The following is a 23,224-nucleotide window of genomic DNA, read 5'->3' as shown; positions in this document are numbered from 1 at the left end:
AATCTAAATTGTGTGCAGCTTTTTTGTTGTTTATAAATTATAAATTATAAAATGTATAAAGAGTCTATGAAGCATTTACATTCAGTGAAAACAATTGAAAAGCGTGGGTGAGATATTTTTAATTTGGATTTATGTATATGAAATTTACTTCATCTTTCACTTTCATGATATAGGATTATGTTTTTAGGGGTTAATTTAACAGTGCAATCTCCCTGAGAGTATATCCTACAGCCTAATAAATGAGGTAGGAAAATATGATGATAAATGGGGAAAGTTTCTGCGGTTTCACTCACCACAGGGGAACCTTCTGGGCACCAGCTGATTGTTTTTGTTGAATGCCAGACTATATAATGTGTACATTGTACAACAAGTTGTTTGTATTTGTAAAAATATTAAGATATTTTCTTTGAGGTGTGGTTGTTGGGACTCTGAACTGAATGCAGGAGGTGTGGAGATGGCGCGGTGAAAAGGAAACGGTGTGGACACTGTTTGATGGACATTGATTAAATATCTATATGTGAAGTATGGGTAGAGGGCATCTGACAGTGGTACAATGGACATCTTGTTAACACACCCAAAATGTCTTGTTAATACTGGTATTTTGTTATTCTCATTATTTGTGCATTATTTTATTATTGTTAGTTTTTTTTTATTGTCTGATACAGTATTTTTCCTCTCTGTTTGTTGTTTTGTCTATTTGTCAGTTTGTTTTTTATCATTTTTCATGCCGGTCAAAGTCACACATTTTATCATGATTTTTATATTTTTATTTTTTCTTCGGCCTGGCATTATTTTGTCCTGTATGTTGTGGATATGTGCTGTTAAAAATTCAAAATCCAATAAAACTTGAACACAGTGCAATCTCCCCAGAATAATTTAGTTATTATGCATTCATAAAATAAATGCCTTATAATGTCTTCTTCCTTTTTGCATAAATCACATTGGTTGCTAATTTCATCATTTTTTTAATGTAAGAATTTATGGGGCATATATTATGTATTATTTTTTTATATTGAATTCTTTAATTGTATTAGGGATCAAAGAATTACAATATACTCTGATGACTTTCCGTTTTGCTGATGACAAGAAATGCGCATGCGTCACTGTCTACATAAACCACGCCCCCCATTTCCGTGAAGACGCTGGACCCTCAAAACTGACAGCAGCTCCTTTCAGAGTCAGTCCTCCCGTTAACTGTGAGTTAGGTAAGTAAAACTATTGAACTCATGTTTTAATAACTGCTGTGTTAAAGGTTACCGAAAACTGAACAGCTGTAACACCTTTAGAGGGCTGAAACACTGTGTTGTTGACACTAGCTAAACGCTAGCATGTATGCTAGACCTGCGTGTGTTGTGGATCAGTTGTGACTTCATGAGTTTTAAGGACTCATTAATCATTAATGTCTCAATGAGTGACCCAGGGGGTTTTATCTACACTGTCCCGTCTTTCGGCAGTGATCTTGTTTAAATTGGAGTTAGTTCAAGGTTTGTATCTGTAGTTTCTCAGAGGAAAGTCGCCGCCCACAGGGTGTTTTCTGTGGGTGAGACTTCGCATACCTGATAGTTTTGGGGATGACATGTTCACGCTGTGTTTTCATGCTTGTGTTCACCTGTTTTAAACGTATCCCGAATTTACCAGAGGAATATTCTGCAGCAGGTAGATGGTAAAGAAGCTCTCTAAGTTGCACTAAAGGAGCAGTGTCATGGTAGTGTGCTAATGTTGACGGATTTTGGATGGAGTTTGGCGTGAAGCCACCCTAAGTAGGTCCAACCCTGTGATCAAACTGCATCTGTTTGAGATTAAACATGTGTTGTCAGTCAGTAGGGTTGCCAGCTTTGTGACTACTAAATAAGGGACAGGTGCACAGTGTGATGGTGGTGTGAGCATGATCTGTGAATTCAGCATATTCTGATTCAGATTCAACTGGAAATGCAGAAAGTGTGTTTATTCCTTTTAATCCTTACTGTATCATTATGTAACCTCATGTGAATAAACCTCAAAGAAACCACAATTTGGATCTTTACATTAAAAAAACAGGCAAAAGAAAAATGAAATGCAAAAGAGGAGTATGACTCACCAAATGTAATTTTTTCCATGGATACTTTTTGCTTCTCTTGACTGACTCAAGCCGTCTTTTGTCCTTTTGCACAGCCAGAGAGAAGTCCTGACATGACAAGTCACAGTTTACAGATATTTGAAGTTAATCTTTGATCAGTGCTGCATCTGTTTCTTGAGTCTGACCATTTAATGGCCATCAGAGAGAAAATCCTCTCCACACTTTTTTAGTGCATTTGTGCTGTGAGGGGGCCTGTGATTGGATGACAGGTAGTGTGATTGGCACATGATCTGATCTAGGATCTGTAGAGTGCAGTCTGCTGTATTTACAAGAGTTAATAGTCAATATACGGGAAAATTGAGGTCCAGAACCTCCATTGGCTTCCCATCCCCTCCAGAATGCAGTACAAGATCCTCCTCATCACCTACAAAGCCCTCCATAATCTAGCTCCCTCCTACCTCACCGACCTTATGCAGCCATACAATCCCTCCCGCAACCTCCGCTCCACCAATGCCAACCTCCTCACCCCTCTCACCAGACCCAAGCACCGAACCTGGGGGACAGGGCCTTCTCTGTCGCTGCCCCCACCCTCTGGAACTCTCTCCCCCAACACCTCAGATTCTCTCCCTCACTCACCACATTCAAATCTGGACTCAAAACCCACCTATTTACAAAGGCTTTTAACCTATAATTGATTGCTTTTTGTTTTGTTTTGTTTTGTTATGTTTTGTTTTGTCTTGCTGCCTTGCTTTTCATTGCTTTTTTTGCACTGTTTTCCTTTGCTTTTTTATTGTATAATTAATTTTTTTTGTAAAGTGTCTTGGAGAATCTTTTAAAGCGCTTTTATAAATAAAATGTATTATTATTATTATGAAACAAATCAATTTAGCCCAATATACTGGATGTCCTGGCTACTACGGGACAGTTGTCAACCCTAGTTGTCAGTGTTTTTAAAGATGAAGTTGATCTTATGTTGATGTTTCAAGTTGACTGAACTACAAAGGTACACACAGTAACTCACTGTTATTATGAATTTAACTTGTCTTAAAGTAAATGTTTGAAATGGCTTTACTTGAACGCACTCTTTGCCAGTATTTACATGTTAAAGCAATGAATAATATGATGCTTGTTGTTTCAATTTCTGTTTGTGTGTAACAGAAACGGCCCGTTGATTTCAACCAGACTTGCCAGATCCCATCATGACGATCATATGCTTGTTTCTACTCAGCAGTCTTGGCCTTGCTCTAACTGTTCAAGGTGAGTGGCAGCGGGGATAAGCTGGTGACATCAATGCGATTATACACAAGCTGGTGTTTGGTCTTTAATGATCCTATCCTCCTTACTGCTATATTATCTTTCTCCTTTTGTTTACCATTGCAGCTCGAGGCTGTGAAAGGCCTGTTCTGGGACCCAACATGAGTCTCAAAGGCACAGATATATTATTAAAAGAATTTCCAGATGGGACTAAAGTTGGTTTTACTTGCAACGATGGCTACATCCCTAGAGGAGGTCCTACAACCAGTACTTGTACTAATGGGGAGTGGAGCGCCATGGCCATGCAGTGCGAGAGTGAATATAATTCATTTCTATTATCCATTCTGTGATTTGGAGCCCTCTTTTAGATAAGAGAGGGGTTGGGGTTTTTTTTGCTTAATGATGCATGGTTATTTCTAATGGTGAATTTTTCGCTTTCTCAGAGAAGAACTGTGGCTCACTTGGGGAAGTGCCAAATGGTGATATCGACTACTCTGAAGGAACAGAGTTTGGCAATACAGCTGTGGTCACATGCCAGCTTGGGTTAGTAACAGAGTGATAACTCGGAGGGTTCACTTTTAGATAACTGTGTTTGTATCTTCATTGTGATAATCAATCAATCAATCAATCAATCAATCAAGCTTTATTTATATAGCACCTTTCATACAAATCAAATGCAACCTAAAGGGCTTTACAGCGATTGAAAAACAAGAAAGAAGCAGCAGTGTCTCACGGATAGATACCGCAGGTCTTTTCTTCCTGCAGTGGTCAGACTATATAACCAATAATATATATATATATGTTTTAGATATGCTTATTTTTTACCTCTTTAATTTTAATTGCTAATAACTTTTTAATAATTGTTACTTTATAGGCTCTTGTTTGCTTTATATATTTTTTTTGCACTGTCTACTTGCTACTGTGACAATTGAATTTCCCTGTTGTGGGACGAGTAAAGGACTTTCTTATCTTAAATTAAAAAAAAAGGCAAAACATATTAGGGGAAAATAATAATAATAAAAAATTAAAATAAAATAAAATAAAATAGAGACTAATGCACACCAACAATAAAATATGTGTAATTAAATTAAGTTAAAGAAGCTTCACAATTAAGAATACAAATAGTTAAATGAAATAGGTTTAAAAAGGGTAAGTATAAGAGTTGAAAATAAAACTAAGGCTAAAAAAATCAATAAAACTGAGTAGATAAATAGAATAAATAAATAAATGTTACAACAATAAATGAATGAATAAATAAATAAAAATAGAATAAGATAAACGGTTAAAATTACTAAAATAATAAAGCAACATCCATCCATCCATCTTCTTCCGCTTATCCGGGTAAAGCAACATTTAAATCAATACTACAGTAAAAGGTAAGTAGTAAAATTGTTAAACCCTACATAAAAGCCAGACTGAATAAATACATTTTTATACGTTTAAAAGTCTCATTATCTCTCAGCTCCTCTCAGATCCCTTTTTACATCAAAATGTCTACATATATTTTAGTCATCATAGCTTATTCCAGTCAAAGTGAATGTTAAGTCCCAAGTCACATTTTCTCAAACATTTTCTTCCCTAATTAGTTACACACTGGTTGGTTCAAGTCGGATCCATTGTGGAAACGAAGGTTGGATGAACAGGTTGCCTAATTGTGAAGGTTGGTCATGACTTTGTTACCACAGGGCATGAATTAATAAGAATTTGTGTGTGTTTTGACTTTAACTGGTATACTTTCTACTGTGCAGTGGTAGCCTGTGAAACACCAGCTCAGATAACGGACGGCACATTCAGTCCAGAGAAAGAAAACTATGAATACAGAGAAGTTATCCATTACACCTGTCGGAAGGATTTTACTCTCAGTGGATCGGTTTCTCGCATGTGTTCAGAAAACGGATCATTCTCACCTGAAGCTCCAGTATGCACCAGTAAGGGTTTTACAGTTTTTCCAACCTTCCTCAACTTTTCCCCTGGTGTAATTTTAGCTGTGACTAACAGGCTCACATGCTCTGGAAACGATTCATTTGTGCGATTGTTTTGATTTAAAATTCCTTTTTTATTCCTCTGCAGACGTCCAGTGTGCCAAACCGGACGTTAAAAATGCTAACCGTGTTGGAGGTTTCAAAGCTGTCTATATGTACAAAGAGGTAGTGGAACATGAGTGTCAACCTAAATACACAATGAGTGGAAAGAGCACCTCTGTGTGTGACATTAATGGAAAGTGGACGCCCGCTCTTCTGAAATGTGAAGGTAAGTGGAGTGAATTTACTAACTGAATTAAGATCTGTGATCTGTAGTAGGCGACCTGTTTTGTTTTAACATGATCAAAACATGACTTTATAGTAGGGATGCACACAAATGAAAATTCTTGGCCCAAACCAAAAATTGAAAAATGAGGAATCCAAGGCTGAAAACCGAAACACAGAAAGAAAGGATTCTGCCTATTATTAGTACCATTGCATTTATGTCTCGGACTGCGTACTAGGGCTGTAAACAAATATTCTAAATTCGAATATTAAAAAAAAACAAACGGAGAATCGATTGTGAAAATGAATATTCGACTGTGGGGAAAAAAAAAAACACATTGGCGGCTGCTTTGCGAGTGGGCGCACTGCATGGCACGTCAGCGACAGGTCACAGGAGTCGCACATGCACAGCGTGAAGCAGATGGCAGAGAGGACTCTTTCCGTCCCCGGATCCTCAGTGCGCTCTGAACGCATCTTTTCCTCCGCTGGGAATACAGTGAATAAAAGGAGATCGGCACTGGCCTCTTCTCATGTGGACTGTCTTGTGTTTTTGGCAAATAACCTGTCAGACCTAAGACCCTACATTGACAGTGGACTAAAAGAGCCCGACAATCAGTGACACTGGGATAAAATGCAGTTTTTTCTCTTTTTTTTTTATACAAGCGCCAAGAATGTAACTGGACTACTTTTTCGTTTTTAACTTTAACCTCAATTAATGTTAATAATATTTGCTTCAATCACTGAATGAAGCCTGCCTATATTAGGGACAAGAGTCAGGACCTTTTAATTGTTCGCACAAGTCTTGTTCAGCACTCACTCAGCGCATTGCGCACAGAGAGGGGAGGGGGGCGAGCGAGAGGTCTCCGGTCTTAAAAGTGTTACGATAGGTCATTTACTTGTATTGTAATGTGTAGGTATGTTTTAGTCATGTTTAATCTGAAATAAAAATACCTATACAAGTATTCATGTCTCCTTGTATTAGTTTGTCCACCCGTTATTGACATAATGCGCAAATACAGATATTCGAATGCTTCGAACCTGTGTTTTTTTTTAGAGCGAATATTCGAATGTCATTTTGGAGCAATTTTGACAGCCCTACTGTGTACTGACCTCACTAAAATGAAGGATCTCATTGAGCATATCAGACAACAAGGGTGCATGCCCCTCATCGGGTTCAGAGAGACGAGTCCTTTTTTTCTGCGCTCTGTTCTCCTCCTCCTGCGCTGTGCACTTCTCAGTCTCCAAGCGGGTTCTCCGAAATCATCGCGGCCTGGATCCCTTTCTCATCGCGCTGCTTTATTCCCACATCCAAGTAATGATCTTTATAACGCGGATCAAGTACAGTCCTGATGAAGTGCAGAGGATCTGAATAGATCTCAGTGAAACGTGTGCTGACAGACTTTCAGAGTGTACTTTTCATTGTTCTCACTCCGTGGTCCGTCTCAACCTCTCTGCTTAGAAGACGCTTTAGTGCTGCAATTATAGAACGGATGCAGACATGTAGGCCCTTATCCAGACAAGCGTGTACAGGCCTCGGTTTTTGCTTGCGTCATCACAACATTCTGTTTCGTGTTGTTTCGGTGATAAACCAAAAACCGAAAATTCACTTTTGAGCCATTTTCGGCTGAAAACTTTCTGGTGGCCAAATTTTCAGTGCATCCCTACTTTATAGTAATCCAGAAGTCATCACATCCTCAGATTTAACAATTTCTTATTTTGCTGGTTGGTTATATTTGATGGTAAGGTTAGGATATGATGACATCACAGATATTCTAACATTCTCACAATTTTCTTTGAGCTTTTTCTCTCTGAATTCCTGAATATGACCATACAATATTATTTGTATGAAACTATATGTAACTTATTACATTTTCTCTGAAATTTAGAATGTGACATGTCTAGTGGCATCTATCTTGGCTGCTATTTTTTTCCTATATTTAAATGTTGCCTCAGTTTGAGCTTCACAGTCTTGGGTGTCATGACATTTCCTGGAGGCTGCAGTGCATGAAGCTTGTGTCACCGTGTTCTGAGTCCACTTTGTTTGCTTGGCTGGTATCAAAAATATGTCCTTGGTTTTTTAAAGATAAGATCCTGCTGCTGTGTTCTATCTTGCTGTTTTTAATGTGCAGAAGGTTGTGGAGGGAGTGATGCATCGCCTCATTAAACACCTTTTGTGATCATAAGCAACGCAAGAACAATCGCACGCATTTCATTTAGCATACATCTTCAAGGCCTTGGCTTTAAAGAGCATGGAGCATGAATTGGTAAAAGAAACCACAAATTCGATTGAAGTTAAACTTCACTTTCTTTATTTATCTTTACAGCTAATAACTGTACCAAACCTGTGGGAGGCTCTCACATGAGTTTACAGGACACAGGCATTATTTCCCAAATATTCCCACATGACACCAGCGTTACTTTTGCCTGTGATGATGGCTACCAGCCTGTAGGAGGATCTGCAATTAAATGTACGACTGGGGAATGGAGTTCTTTGACGCTGAGATGCCAACGTGAATATTTTCCCTTTCTATTACATACTCCCTGATTTGGAGCTCTCGTCAAAAATATCTCACCAACGCATGAATGCTCTTCTAGCTCGGGGGGACTGATGATATGTAGGGACCAGTATATATATATAAAAAAAGGCGCAATCAATTTAATGTTATCTACCTGAAATATGTTTCCCTGGCATGTCCAAAAAAAAATAACCCCAAATGAAAAAAAATCCATTCTGCCCCTGTTCTGATTTCTCCACCTTTCTGTAAATGTGTGCTGAAACCAGCCGTTTTAGATTTCCGTGTTTTTGTTACGTAACAACGACATCCGGTCTTTAACGGAAGTCAGAGCTCGGAGCTTGTTCAGCCCATAGACTGTATAAAATACAACTCAACTCCTCCTCTGTTTTTCATTACCTGCACAAATGTGTGCTAACAAGGAGCTTAGGATGCTAGTTGTAGGCTGTCTTAATAAACACAAAGGTCGGTTTTACTCCCCACGTCTGCAGATTTGAAGATGTAGTGGATGATTTTTATTTATCATGGAAAAGTGCTAGCGCTAGTTAGCATAGCTACATGTCGTAGCTGTAGCTGTGTACCAAGAAGACACACTACACACTACATACTGACAAATAAAACAACAAGAAACACTAAATCTGTGACCAATCCTTCAGAAAGGTCCTGCTGCCTTTCTGGTAGAGGTCGGTTTTACTCCCCAGGCCTGCAGATTTGAAGATCTAGTGGATGATTTTTATTTATCATAGATAAGTGCTAGCGCTAGTTAGCATAGCCACATAGCTACATGTTTGTAGCTGTGTACCAAGACATACTGACAAATAAAACAACAAGAAACACTAAATCTGTGATTAATCGTTCAGAAAGGTCCTGCTACAGGCGCCTCTCCGTCAGGATCAGATTCTGGATCAGATTCAGAGGGTTGAAGTAACGTGATCTCTGAGCAGCCGTGTATATTCAGCCAACATGTAAACATTAGATCAATGTTCTGGACAGCCGAGGCACATCCACTTCCTGAGGGGGCGTGGTCAGAGAGAAAACGGAGTGTTCTGAGCAGGGCTGAAAAAGAGGGCTTTTCAGGCATGCCAAAATCTGATTTCAAAGTGTTTTTTTGAGCATAAACTTTAAAGACATGTTTTGGGGACCTCTTAGACCAATATATATTGATGAAAAGAGCGTAATATGTCACCTTTTTAAAGCCAATTTGGATGACAACACAACATAGAATTAATACATTTTCTATGGTGAAATTTGTAATTACATATTGGCTTTTATATTTGGTTTGGGAGTTGGGTTTATACTCTGAAAAGGCCATAATATATTAATATTTATTTTTTAAGATAGATAGATAGACAGATGTGCTAAATAGTAAAAAAAAAAAAATGATAATAGTAATAATGATAAGGTAAATATAAAATAAAGTATAGTAAATATGTAATATATCCACTATGTACACTTCTACACTTCTATCTTATGAATCGATAGTAAGGTTTGTTATTGCATGGATAAAATTGCACCAAGTTTTTATGAGCATAAATGTCAGGGTGCTATCTTTAGCACTAAATAAAGCAGAGTAGTATCAACACAATCCTAACGATATCCATCCCTAACAGTGAGTGATACTTCAGGCTGTTAAAAGAAAACATCATTCCATTTTATTTTGCTAGAAAAGTACACTAACTAAACTTTATCTTTACAGCTAAAAACTGTACCAAACCTGTGGGAGGATCTCACATGAGTTTACAGGACACAGGCATTCGTTCCCAAATATTCCCACATGACTCCAGCGTTACTTTTGTCTGTGATGCTGGCTACCAGCCTGATGAAGGATCTGCAGTCATGAAATGTACGACTGGGGAATGGAGTTCTTTGACGCTGAGATGCCAAAGTGAATATTTTCCCTTTCTATTACCTACTCCCTGATTTAGAGCAGATTCAGAATTTTGAGTAGTGAGTGACATTGTCAATAGTATTTTTATTTTTTTACAGAAATCCCACCCACCAAAAAACCTGGCAAAGAGCATGAATATGGTGGAGAGGAGTCAGGTACAGTTTGTTCTTTTGATGTATTTTAAAATAGTAATTTCTCGATCGGCACACACTGTGCGTGGGGGGGTGAATTTTTTTCTAACGCTGCAATTTCAAAGATATTGAGATTATGAGTCTTCCAATGAGAGGCACAGCTGACTTGACTGACAGGCGGGAACACTGTAGCTGTTGGCTAGGAGGCTCAAAGCCCGCCTCTTTACGTCACAATCGCTCGACAACAGCAATATGGCTCCCGCCGACAATTGGGGAGTACACAGCAGGATCATATCTAAAAAGATCAATTATCAATTAATCATTAAAAAAACATAAACATTTTCCATGTCAAAAACAATGCCTAATGCATTTTTTCCCCTGAATTAAATTTTCCTTCACAACACGGTGTATATAACTGAGGGTATTGAATAGCTAAGGATCATATTGAGGCATACAGAATGTTAAACGCTGAATACCAACGTGTGGAGCAGGCTCATAATCTCCCTAATAGCTAAACGAAATATGAAACCACATGATGTTTGTTCCACGTGATAGAAAATGGAAACAAAAAAATGTGTCTGAGTAAGTTCTTAACAACCAATTAATGGATAGTGGATTAATTGTTAACATCCCTAATCTGAATATTTCTGATAATGGAGCTGCAAACAAAATGGACTCAGACCACTGTGACAAGTCCCGCCATGGACCAAAGTATGGAAGTTCACCTCCAAGTAACTCCCCATGTGCCTTTTAAACAAGGCACTGCATCCCCATCTGCTCCTGGTTGTTAGTCTGTGTGCAGCCCCCTCACTCTGACTTCTTCCCTGAGGATAAATTGCAGAGGTGTGCACAGGCTGCCTGTTAGCCTGGCCTCCTTCATTACAGACCCAGTGTCTTTCACTATCTATTCAGGATCCTGATCTTTATGTCACCGCTTACACTGTGTTGGTTTGGGTGAAAGATTGGGTATTCAGTTGGTTACAAAACCTGTACTAAACTGTAACCACACAAGATGCCTCAAGATCCTCTTTACAGTTGATCTGATCTTCCCTCTCAGAATAACATACTAACCCTAACTTACAATTTTAACTTTGTCTCATAAATTTAAGAGTTTATGTACAAAATTTAAATACTTGAATGTTGTTGAAAAAATTATTTCCAATCCCTCTCTATTTAATCTGTGCACCTTTTTTTTATTTGCACAGTGTTAAGGGATTAAATGAGACACTGAATATTAATCTCATCTTAATACCCTTCACAACTTACATTTCCTCTCTTTAATCGTATGTTTGAACAGTGACACATGTCTTCACCTCCTCTCTCTACCCTGTGTTTGTTTTACAGAAAGTGGTGGGAGTTCCAAAACTAGAGATTGGGTGATTGGTGTGGTGGTTGGTAAGTTTCAACTTCATCTTTTAACACCTCAGAGTTTGTGAAGGGGAGAAATGGAAGATGGCGTCATGTTCACATCACTGTGAAGCACTCATGTGGTCAAAGGCTGCTGTGTGTGTCTTTGCTGTGTTTGTGTTTTGATAACAAATGATTCATATTTTGCAAATTAAGTTTAATTTAAAGGTCCTGTTAGGAGATTTCAACTGGATATGATGCAGCTTGAAATTAACACTGATGCCCCTTTATGCCCCTTTATGATGATTCCATAGTGAGAGGTTGACATGGTGAGATTATTGTCCCTTTTGCTTTAAGCCATGAGTCTCTTAATTGTAAATGGTTATGTGTAATATTGTCATGCGGTCACCATCATGCAGACTTTGGGTCAATAAGGAAAAACAACAAACATTCCACTATTCGTCGACTATGGGCAAAATCTGATGAATCAGATTCGACTAAGCAAATCCTTAGTCGGACTCACCCCTAATATAATGTAATATGCATTGTAATATTTAGAGTATATATATAGTAGTATATATAGAAATAGGCCTTTTGTGTACATAGAAAAAGTCTTAGATCTTTGAGTTCAGCTCATGAAAAATGGGAGCAAAAACAAAAAGTGTTGTTCAGTGTATATAAGTAACTATTAGCCTGACCTTTAAGTACAGTAACGTGGAGACGATAATTATTATAATTATTGTGATCTTTATGTCTCGTAGAACACTGTTATGGCCTTTGTAGGTGAGTAATGTAACAGACAGCTTCGGTATTTACTGAGTTAAACAGATCTGACCTGTAGAGGTAAAAAAAATAAAAGGGGGATCAATCGATGCCCTCCAACGCGCAAAGGATCGTTCACATGAGACAGATGTCACTGTGTCATTGTGTTTATTTACTTCAGTGATGTACATGAGAGCTGAAACACACAGATTTACATCAGGATTCATTCTTAACTGGTTTTTCATTTCGGGTCTGAATCTCTCTCTCTGTCTGTCTCTCTCTCTCTCTCTCTCTCTCTCCCTCTCCCTCTCCCCCCCATTTTCTCTCTCTCTCTCTCTCTCTCTGTCTGTCTCTCTCTCTGGGTGGAAGCATCACAGAGCGCGTTTATAGACTTATACTTGTTGATGATTAGAAGGTAAAAACCAGGTAAACCCTGAGAGCTTGTGTGCTACATTCAGAGTTTTCATGGTTATTTGAATTTTGGGAGAATTAATTGAAATAGTCATATATGTGATAGTGTATTAACTTAAAGTCAATTTGGTAAAGTCAACATAACATAGAATTAATACATTTTCTATGGTGAAATTTGCAATAACATATTGACATTTATATTTGGTTTGTGAGTTGGGTTTATACTCTGAAAAGGACATAATAAATAAATGTTTATCTTTTAACATCTATAGATAGATGGATGGATAGATAGATAGAACAATGTGCTTAAATAGTTAAAGAAAATACAATTAGAATAACATTTGATAATAATAATGATAAGGTGAATATAAAATATAGTAAATCTATGTGATATATCCACTATGTACACTTCTACACTTCTATCTGATGAAACGATAGTAAGGTTTGTTATTGCACGAATAAAATTGCACCAAGTTTTTATGAGCATAAAAGACAGGGTACTATCTTTAGCACTAAATAAAGCAGAGTAAGTAGTAGTATCCATACAATCCTAACGATATCCATCCCTAACAATGAATGATACTTCAGGCTGTTAAAAGAAAACATCATTACATTTTATTTTGCTAGAAAACACGACCTACCCATGTTCAGGACAAGACATGAGAAGGTAACCCTTCATCCACAGGGGTCACCAAAATCGCCCCCAACCAACAGTCTGTCCCGGGAGCTTTAATGTCAACCTTTTGCTCCTGAAGCGTCTCTGTAACAGAGAACTGTAGCATCGATTTGCTGCAATCATTTCTTCACTGTAAAAGTTTGGATTTTAAGTGTTAACCTTTTTTCTGTGACGATAGATTCCAGGCTCATCATCTCTTCTTGTTTTATCCTTTATTTGACATAATCTCCATTTTTTTCTCATTAAAGTTGTTGGCGTATGTCTTGGTGTTGGTGGAGGAATCTATTACAAGAAAAATAAAAAAGAAGGGTAAAATGTTATTTTATTTAACTATGCAGACTAACCCGGCGCTCTGCTTGACCCCTCTGTGGACCCCTCTGTGGACCCCTCTGTGGCTTCTCAACCTTTCCTCCTTGTCTCAGTGATTTCTCTTACTCCAGCATTTTCATACTGTCCAGCTTTGTGACTGTCAGGTGTGCATGTGGTGTGTTTAGGCTATGTGCTTTCAATAAGACCTTTTGAATAAGATTGTTCTCTACCACACTGTGGATGTTGTCATATTTGGATGCTGTGATAAGCCTTTAAAGCACTCTCCTACACAGAATAATCGCTCCCTCGGTTCAAACAGCTGAGCCTCAAGGTGGTTTGACTGTGTCAACAAACACATTGAAACGTAATGGAACACAATGAGTAGGTGTGCAGCTTTATCTTTCAGTTTCAAGGAATAAAACAGGTTAACAAATATCATACTGATACCTTTACTTTTAAAGAGATTACACTTACTTTAGCGTATTTCACTTTAATTTCTAAAAGTACATTTAGCTGGACTTCACCAGGATACTGACAGGGTCATAGCTGCTGCAATAGAGAGCCAATCACATGAAACCTTAAACCAAAGAACACCTGTGTTTTTTTTTTTTAACTCTGAGCAAAACAAACAAATAGATCTTTTTTTTTGTAGATCTTGGTAGAAAAAGTAACAAATGCAGGAATCAGTTGACCTGATTGGTTGTGATTCCAGGGAAAGAAATTGGTAACTGCTGTCTGCCAAATGTAGAGGAGGTTTTTCAGGATGTCTGCTACCTTTATGTTTGTTTATGTTTATTTATTTGCACAATTAAAACAGCTTATTTGAAGCCTCCACTCAAATAGTGTTCTAATATCAAAAATTAATTAAAAAATACTAAATTGACACATAAAGACAATAGTTGATACTAATAAAATAACACAAAATATTCAAAATTAACAATTAATATATATATACAGTTATTACATCAGTAGTTTTTGAAAGTACAAAATATGAATATGATGTGTATGGATACCTGTCTATGAATATGTGATTGAGCATTATGAGTATAATTAAATAACAGTGGTTAAAAGTTTTTTCAAGCATCTTTTATAACATTTTAAAGTGAAACAGTTTTAAGTCACATTGGAAAAACTATCCCAGAATTGTGTGCCCCTGAAATGTATAGAGAATTGACCTCTACAAGTAAAAGTAAAGTTTGACGAGTTGAGTAAGAGTGGACCTGTGAATTTAATTTGAAATAAGACTTGAAGTGATCAGGGATAGTCCCTTCACATTGTATTTTATACCTTTTCTTTTTTATTAACTATATGATTCCCCGCAGTGGTAGACAGAAAGTGGAGTGACCAGTAGAAATATTGAGTGACCTGCTACAATAAAATGTTACAACTTTAAGCTCATTTTTTAAAGTACATTCAGGCAGCTTTGTCAGGTTTTATTGGTATCACAATTGCATGACCAAAACTGTACCTGTAAAGTTTAATTTGCAACAGCTCATATTCCATCTACACTCCCAAATCCAAAGTCCAGAGTCAGGAGGAACACAATGCAACCATAGACTGTAGAACACAATGGAGAGGACAGAGGCTACCCAAGTGAAGCCAGAACTTTTAGAGCTTAGTACAGATCTTAAAGCCAGCCTCCTCCATTATAACAGATGAGACTTGGATCAAATGAGAAAGTTAAGTTAATAGACATCAACAAAGGCTGCTTTCGAAACCGCCTACTAAACTAGCAGTATGTACTGATTTGGCCAAAATTCAGTATGTAGTGTGTGAACAAGAGCAAAATCTGCAGTATTGCAAAACTCCCTGCATGTCTACTGAATCGGGAAAATTTTCCATAATGCACATTTTTAGGTGCTGTGAAAATTGTAAAAATAACAAATAAACCAATTCTTAACTTTTAAATCACAAGTGATGCTAAAGAAGTCATTTCTCTATCAGCTTGGCTGTTGTTTACTTCCTCTTTCCGAAATCGGAAATCCGGTGACGTCTGGCCCAGCATAGAAACGTACTTTATTAATCCCTAGGGGGGGAAATTCAATTTTTCACCTGGGTTGTTTTTTCGGTCATGCTACACTCACAGTTTTTTTGGTATATATATATATATATATATATATATATATATATATATATATATATATATACATATATATATATATATATATATACATACAATCATGCACATACACACATGCAGTGGACATGCACTTTGGGAGAGATGTTAGAGTGAGGATACTGCCGTCAACCAGTACACCCTGAGCAGTCCAGACCCAACAGAACAGCCGTACTACAGACTAAATTCAAACACAGATAGTATGTAGCAGTCAGTTTCAAAAACAGCCTAAGTGTGTACTTGTTTTCTGTCAGAGCAGTTAGTTCTTGTTTGAGAGATCATAGTTAATTAGTGATCTGATGATAAAGGGATGATTGACAGCTGTGTTGACAAATACAAGCTCCAGCAGGGTTCTGTACCGGATTATCAGAGTAGAGGAGCGATGTAAAGAGAAATGTAACAACACTAATACAAGTGTCTTTGAAAATGAATTTAAAATGAATGTGTATTCTGGTTAGCAGGAGGGTGGAGTGATGTCAGTCCCGCGGATCCACCAGCCAGATTGCCTCTGTGCATGCCCGGGCTACTTTAGCCCATTATGTTAGCACTCATTAAGGAGGAATTTTGGCCTCACATCTCACAGAGGGAGGAGATGTAGGCACTTTGTTCATATTAATAATCAGCCAATAATTGCAACCGATATTTTTTGCATAGTAGGGTAAATTGCAGGCCTGTCACATCACATGAGATCATTTAGACGCACGCACTCACTCTGAAGTCTCTATTTCTTGAGAGATTAAATCTATTTTCATCTTTGCAAAGAGGAAGTGGTTACTAATGTGTTAGGGATCGGTTTCTGATGAAGCATCTTCTTCTCTGAGGTTTGTGAGCCACGCCTCAATAGCTGTATAGGAGAGTGATAACCCCGTTAATCCACTCCTTTGTCTCGTTTGAAACCACAAAGTGTCGAGTTTCTCAACCTGCCATAAATATTCAACTCGCCCCCTTCTGAATAAAAAGACCAGTCAGTGATCAAAATATGACAACAGTGCATTATGTAGTGTGACTCTTTCTGCTGAGACTGAAATCCTCATGCTGTGCTGTGAATGTGAACACTGCTTTATCTTCTTTCCCTTCTCAGTATCCTCATTCAGAGTTTGAACTAGCAGGCTTCAAGACAGTGTGATTGTTTTTTTTGTCAATGTGACGGCAAAATGCAGCTTCTCTTTCAATCCAACTCTGTGGTGACCCCGTTGATTTCTGCTCTTTGATGTGATCTGCCTCTATTTGCAAATCAAAGTGGTTTTCTCTGTAATAGGTAGTGGTGTCTGGTGTTTCTCTCCACTTCCTTAAAGAGACGGTATTATGCCTTTTTCATATTTTACACTCAGATATTACGTTAACGTGTTGGATGTCACTACTAAACATGGGCTTAAGTTTGAAACTGTGACTTAAACATGTGTTTGAATAATCCCAGGATGAGCTGCAGGCTGCTCTGAACTTCTTGTTCAAAAAGTCCCATGAGTACTAAACAAGATCAACGTGAGACTTTCTCAAATGGAGACATCGTCAACCGGTGAATCTCCTTCAAATCAATCAATCAATCTTTATTTGTATAGCACCAAATCACAACAGACGTTATCTCAAGACTCTTTACAAACAGAGCAGGTCTAGACCGTACTCTATGTTAAATTATTAACAGAGACGCAACACCAAGACAGGGTAACGGCCAAATTCCACTAGATCCGTGTCCGGTTTGATCCGTCACAGCACCATATCTGATGAGTTTCTATTCTAGTCAATGTGTTAACTTCCACTGGATCCACTCCGCTCCGCTGCGTTCTGGCTGCGTCTCTGATCCGGCAGGTCAGAACTCAACGGATCAGATACGCAAGACTTTTATTTTTGCCGGATGCCGGAGCACGACGCATCAATCTCAACAGAGCAGATGGAGCGGGACAGGAAGTCAAGGTCCAAGGTCCACTTTATTGTCATTCAGTCACATTTAAAAACATGAAGGAACGAAACGCATAAGATAAGATAAGATACTCCTTTATTTGTCCCACAACGGGGAAATTCATGGAGTTACAGCAGCAAACACGAAGGTGTACAGTACAAGAATATATATAGAAAAAAACCGTCCATCAGAGATGACAGCTTGGCCATAATTCTCCTGTCAGCCACCAAGTCCACAGGGTCCAGGACTGAACTGGCCTTCTTCACCAGTTAGTTCAGTCTTGCTCTCCTGTATCCTGTCCGCCCACAGCAGGTGAAATCCTTCCAATGTGGCGTTTGTGTCCGGTGTTAGCTCTGTTAGCGTGATGCTACTCTGCCAGTATTCCCTCTGGTGCTTGGTTAGCTCGTCCACCTTATCGTAGCCAGATCTCACGTCTTACGTCCTTGCCTCCTTCTCCCTCAGCTCGCAGGGAACATCGGGCCTAGCATTGTTTAGCATCGACATGCTACGGGCTGCTAACAGCTGATCTCGTATGTAAACAATGGGACCATGGTTACACACAGGATCTCCGGACACACACAGGAACAAAAACAGTAACAACACCACTGCAAACGTTGCCAGTTTGGTGTCTATGGCCAACAAATGAGTCATTAAAAGTCATGACAGGCTCCAAATACAAAGAGAACTACACAGATATGAAAAAAGAACAACGAAGAGAGAGCTGCTGCAACAAGCAGCCACTCGAGCGGCGCTAAGCAACGGGAAAGGGAAGGACATGACTCAGGTCCAGCAGCATACAGAATAGATAACAAGCTAAAAGTAGACTCTACAAATAAAGAAATAAATACATAAACCTACAGCCTACAGTAAGTAAAAGGCACCAAAACAAAATTAAAACATCCGCTTAATTTTCAGAATACAACACTCCGTGTTATCGTTAGCTGTCCGGCGGTCCTGCTCCATGCTGTGCTGCAAAAATGCAACTGGTGGGGATCTGGTGGAAGTCCCTTGTTAGACTCAGTCTTATCCCATCTTAATCCACCATGAGCACCTCGCAGTTTTGAGCTAGTTACAGCGGCAAGGATAACTTCCTTTTAACAGGCAGAAACCTCGAGCAGAACCAGACTCATGTTAGACAGACATCTCCCTCGACCGAGTTGGGGTTGGGAAGAGGGATAGAGGAGAATAAGAGAGAGATAACAGTGATGAGATGAGTAGTAGTAGTAGTATAATATTTGTAACATGCAACTCTTCTATGTTGCTGGAGATTGAAGTCCCTTTCCAAACTTTCCAGGTCAGATTCAGGGTCCAAATCATGTGACCATGAGTCATAATTTATCATTTCAAATAGAGAAATTTGGGTTAACTCAATGGCGATAACTTTGTAGCTCGGCAACAGTGAGGGAGGGTTCTGAAGTGCTGGGTTTAGAAGATGAGGGTTCTCAACGACACCACCTAAAGCCTGAAACTGAGCGTAATACCTCCTCTTAAAGCTCCTCTTGCTTCTCGTCTGCTTGATCAACTGCTCCGTTAGCAGTTCACATTGATAAGTGGTTATTGCAGCTTTCAGAAAGGCACTCCTGAAAATGAGACCACGAGAGGGGAAGGAGAGCCTGTGCCGCTCGAGAGTTGTTAAGGAGACCGACAACAGAGCACATTCAAACTTCTGTACACCAGGTGAACAAACACAGATCAGTCAGAAGCAGTTTCAAACTTTACGGCTGTGATGGTTATTAACATTCCTGAGATGACTTCTCTTCTCATGGTATTCTTGGGATCCTTTTTAACCCGCTGGAGAACTTCCTGCATTTCTTCTTCCTCTCCACAGGATCTCACAACGTCTTTCGAGAAGTCTGACCAAGACCTCCTCTTTCCTCTCTTGTAGTAAGCGCAGCAGTCCTGTGGGTCCAACACTACTGGATGTGAAAACGTCTGAATAAGAAGAGGATTGTCTCTGGACTGGACTTTGAATGTACTTGTGTGGCGCATGTGGATGTGGATGTGGATGGCGCAGGCTTTTGGAACCCCTTGGTAAATTTTTGTGAATGCAGGTCTGAGATTCTGAATCCCCTGCAGGTTGAGCTAAAGCCTTTGCGTTTGCTTTAAAGGGGTTTCTCCGATTAGTTGACAGTAGTTTTCATTTTAGTAGGTCACTCAAAACTTCATTTTTAGTCTTGCATAATTCAACGCGGTGATGTGTCAGCTGCCTTATGATCCAATGACGACATCACGGTAGATTTTTTGATCCTGTAAATATGAAGGAGTGAGATTTTGTGTTTTAAACTTGCACTATAGCAAACAGCTCAGCCAATATCACACAGCTACAACAATATGTATACAGAATCAGTACAATATATATTCATTACTCATTTTCAACAGGCGGCTCCAAGCCAATAAATCAGTCTTGTACATTAAACTTCCTCACTAACAGAGGTAGCAGACGGGGTCTGTCAAACAGCCCGGAACATTGTGCCTGAACAGAAAGGGATATTTAATATGCCTTAAAGAAGTAACTGTCTTAGTTTGTTGTGCGTCACTTCTTGTGGTTTTTCCTGTGAAAGTGCATCAACATTAACCCAAACGAGGTTCGTTCTGGAGCCTAGCTTAGCTTCATGTTTGTGCTAAGTTAAGTATTAGCCAAATTAAGTTTTCACTGATTAAAGAACATTAAAGAAAATATTATTACTGTTTGGATCTAAATTATTATGTAACATGTTTTTTGTCACAGTTTGAGTGTGAGAGCAGAACGAGGTACATTTGAAGTGACGGTTCCAGACTTGTTTGTTACATTGAGCTGTATAGAAGGTGATTCCTGACTTTTTTTTGCACTTTGCTTTGCGTACAAATCTTAATTTATTAAACTTAAATGTGTCAGAACATCTCAAGCATTTTTTGTATGTTTTTAGAGGCAGGCTGAAATCCTGCTGTCATATGGGCTCTACCTTTTATAATCAGTTAATGGAATAAAATGATACCATACAATGAAGACTGCTCAGTGTGTTCACAATGTTTTCTCCATATGCATACACCATAGACTCTATAAATAATGGACGTAGTATCCGTGACGTCACCCGTCTGTTTCGGAAGCGCTGTTTTAAGGCCAATCAGCGGTGGCAGCCATATTGCTGCTTTGAGCCTCCTAGCCAACAGCTACAGTGTTCCCGCCAGCCAATCAAATCAGCTGTGCCTCTCATTGGAAGACTCGCAATCTCAATATCTTTGAAATTACCGCCTTCTGAAAAAATTCCTCCCAACACAGTGTGTGCTGATGGGGAAATGAGCTATCCAGACTACACTCGTTTTTTTTGTACCAGGCTGTAAACATGTTTATTTCTGCTGTAAAGATCAGCTTTTTGGAGTTGGTGTGTATGTGGTTTCCGGTTCTTCCTGAGCCAGCCTCAAGTGGATCCTCGATGAACTGCAGTTTTCAGCACTTCTGCATTGGACTCATATTTTTAGACCGGAGGTTGCCGCTTGGCATACACTCAGTATGACTGAGGAATTTGTTGCAAACAACAGATCTTGAAACATTTATTATACGAATCAATATTTTTTTTGCCCTTCATTATGTATTAATAGATTCCCCTGGACAGTACATCTAACATTCAAATGCACTAAGAGTTAAAATACTATATTCTTGCAACACATTTCCTTCTTTTTTTTTTTTTTTTTTTTCTTCTTTTTTTCTCTTGTCTGCATATATATTTCTGGTTTGTGTCATGTTTGTCACAAACTGTCAAATATTCATGCAATTTATTCTTGCAGCAAAAGAAAAGAAAGAAAGCCTTTTTCTTCTGTGCTTGTGACTGTGTGCATGCAACCATCACCATCCCTCTTAGAACTCTGGCCTATCTTTTATTGGCAGCTAATATCATGTTCTGTAAAAGAGGGCGTGCACACCTAGGTGGGCCAAAAAAAATAAGAGAAAGTGAAAGAAAGATTACATAAGGATATACAAAGGGACAGGGAGAGAGAAGGAGAGAGAGACCTAACACGCTTAGATGGAGAGGGACCATCTCACCATGATGCCAAAAAGAAAATCCGTGGGGTGATACTAATGATTAAGCAACCCTTAGTGTCCACAATCATTACTGAAGCTTGGGTCGCAGAGGGTTGCCGCCGTGCTGTGTTCTATTTGTGTAACAAGACCACCACTGGTGCAGATGATACCACTTGGGTCAGATCAGCCGATTTCATTCTACAACCAAAGTTTCCATGCATGCTTCACACAGATGACTCATCTAACATGCAATATTCACATCAGGCTATACCTCAATAATTTATGGTTAAATGTACAGCTGGAGGATGAAGTAACCACACTGCATGTACACTACCAGTCAAAAGTTTGAACACACCTTCTCATTCAATGGTTTTTATTTATTTTAATTATTTTCAACATTGTAGATTAATACTGAAGACATCAAAACTATGAAATAATCTGGTTTTGCCATAATCTGGATTACAACAGTAGTCAAATAGGGCTATCCATTGTGTACTAACCCTACCTCTGAACAACACAACTGATGGTCTCGAACACATTAAGAAGGAAAGTCATTCTACAAATGAACTCTTGACAAGGCTCATGTTAGTTTAGAAACCAGTCCAGGAGACCACTTCAGGAAGCAGACTGAGAGAATACCAAGAGTGTGCAAAGCTGTCATGAAGGAAAAAGGGGGCTACTTTACAGAATCTAAAATAGAAAACATATTCTGTTTTGTTTAACACTTTTTTGTTAATTAAATCATTCCATATATGTTCTTTCATAGTTTTGATGCCTTTAGTATTAATCTACAGCAGTGGTGTCCAAACTTTTTTCAAAGAGGGCCATTTTTGATGTCAGAATTCCTCAGGGCCAGCGGCTCCTACTGAGACTTAGGAACCATTAAAGTTATATATGAAATCTCCATTTGATAACAATTATTTGATTTTTTTTCTCAATAAATCAGTAACTAGGTAGTCCTCAGTTCTCCACAAGCCATGTATACATTAGCAAACTTTATCTTCTGGAGGAAAATGGTCGGGCAGTGTGAGAAAAATATTGTATCATTATTTTCCTATGGCAGGATCACGATCTGGATTTCATCACACTTCTTTTTCATGTAGTTTTTAAGACTTTTCTGACCAGCAGACAACAATTTAAGAACTAAATAATTATTTTCCTGAGTTCTGTTAAGTTTAGTGTTATGCACCAATTTCATAATTTTGATCTTGTCTTGTGTCCTCTTTTGTGTCTTCTGAACTTTTAGTGTTCATCAAGAACATTTTCACATCATGATAAAAACATTAATTTGAAAACCTGTCAGCTTTAAGAGTTCTTGTGTCTCTTCTTTATTGCCGTCTTGCAGAATTCCCAGAGCTTTGGCTTTTATACAAGTAGTCCATATGAAGTTTTTTGAGACATTTCTGGATTGACTTTAGTTTTGTTTGTGCGCTTGAAAGAAACTACAAATGTATAGAGGATTCAGAATGGGATTCATTTCTGTGCTATAAATAACACACTTTAAGATGGAAGCTTGGGGCCATAAATAAATGGACCTTGGGCCGCGATTGGCCCCCGGGCCGTACTTTGGACACCCCTGATCTACAGTGTCTCAAACAACTAAAATAAATACAAACCC

The 23,224-nt window shown here is 38.6% G+C and overlaps 1 protein-coding gene across 16 annotated transcripts; it reads left to right on the top strand.

Moving 5' to 3' along the window:
• Positions 1-1,092: 1,092 nt before the first annotated feature.
• Positions 1,093-20,592, top strand: LOC117821459 (C4b-binding protein alpha chain-like). Of its 16 annotated transcripts, none has more exons than XM_034695731.1 (14): positions 1,093-1,205; positions 3,215-3,313; positions 3,437-3,625; positions 3,754-3,853; positions 4,897-4,970; positions 5,059-5,238; positions 5,381-5,560; positions 7,881-8,066; positions 9,766-9,954; positions 10,056-10,112; positions 11,433-11,483; positions 13,533-13,593; positions 19,170-19,283; positions 19,492-20,592. In XM_034695731.1, exons 2-13 carry the CDS (start codon positions 3,256-3,258, stop codon positions 19,240-19,242), a joined length of 1,398 nt encoding a protein of 465 aa, XP_034551622.1. In that variant the 5' UTR covers positions 1,093-1,205; positions 3,215-3,255; the 3' UTR covers positions 19,243-19,283; positions 19,492-20,592. The 16 variants fall into 16 exon arrangements, with proteins under 16 accessions (XP_034551622.1, XP_034551623.1, XP_034551625.1 ...); XM_034695732.1 differs by having other exon boundaries at positions 19,435-20,592; XM_034695734.1 differs by lacking the exon at positions 19,170-19,283 and adding an exon at positions 16,968-17,009.
• The last annotated feature ends 2,632 nt before the right edge of the window (positions 20,593-23,224 follow it).

The sequence above is a fragment of the Notolabrus celidotus genome, chromosome 11, assembly GCF_009762535.1.
Source record: "Notolabrus celidotus isolate fNotCel1 chromosome 11, fNotCel1.pri, whole genome shotgun sequence".
Lineage (NCBI taxonomy): Eukaryota > Metazoa > Chordata > Actinopteri > Labriformes > Labridae > Notolabrus > Notolabrus celidotus.
This window is presented reverse-complemented; position numbering and strand designations above follow the sequence as displayed.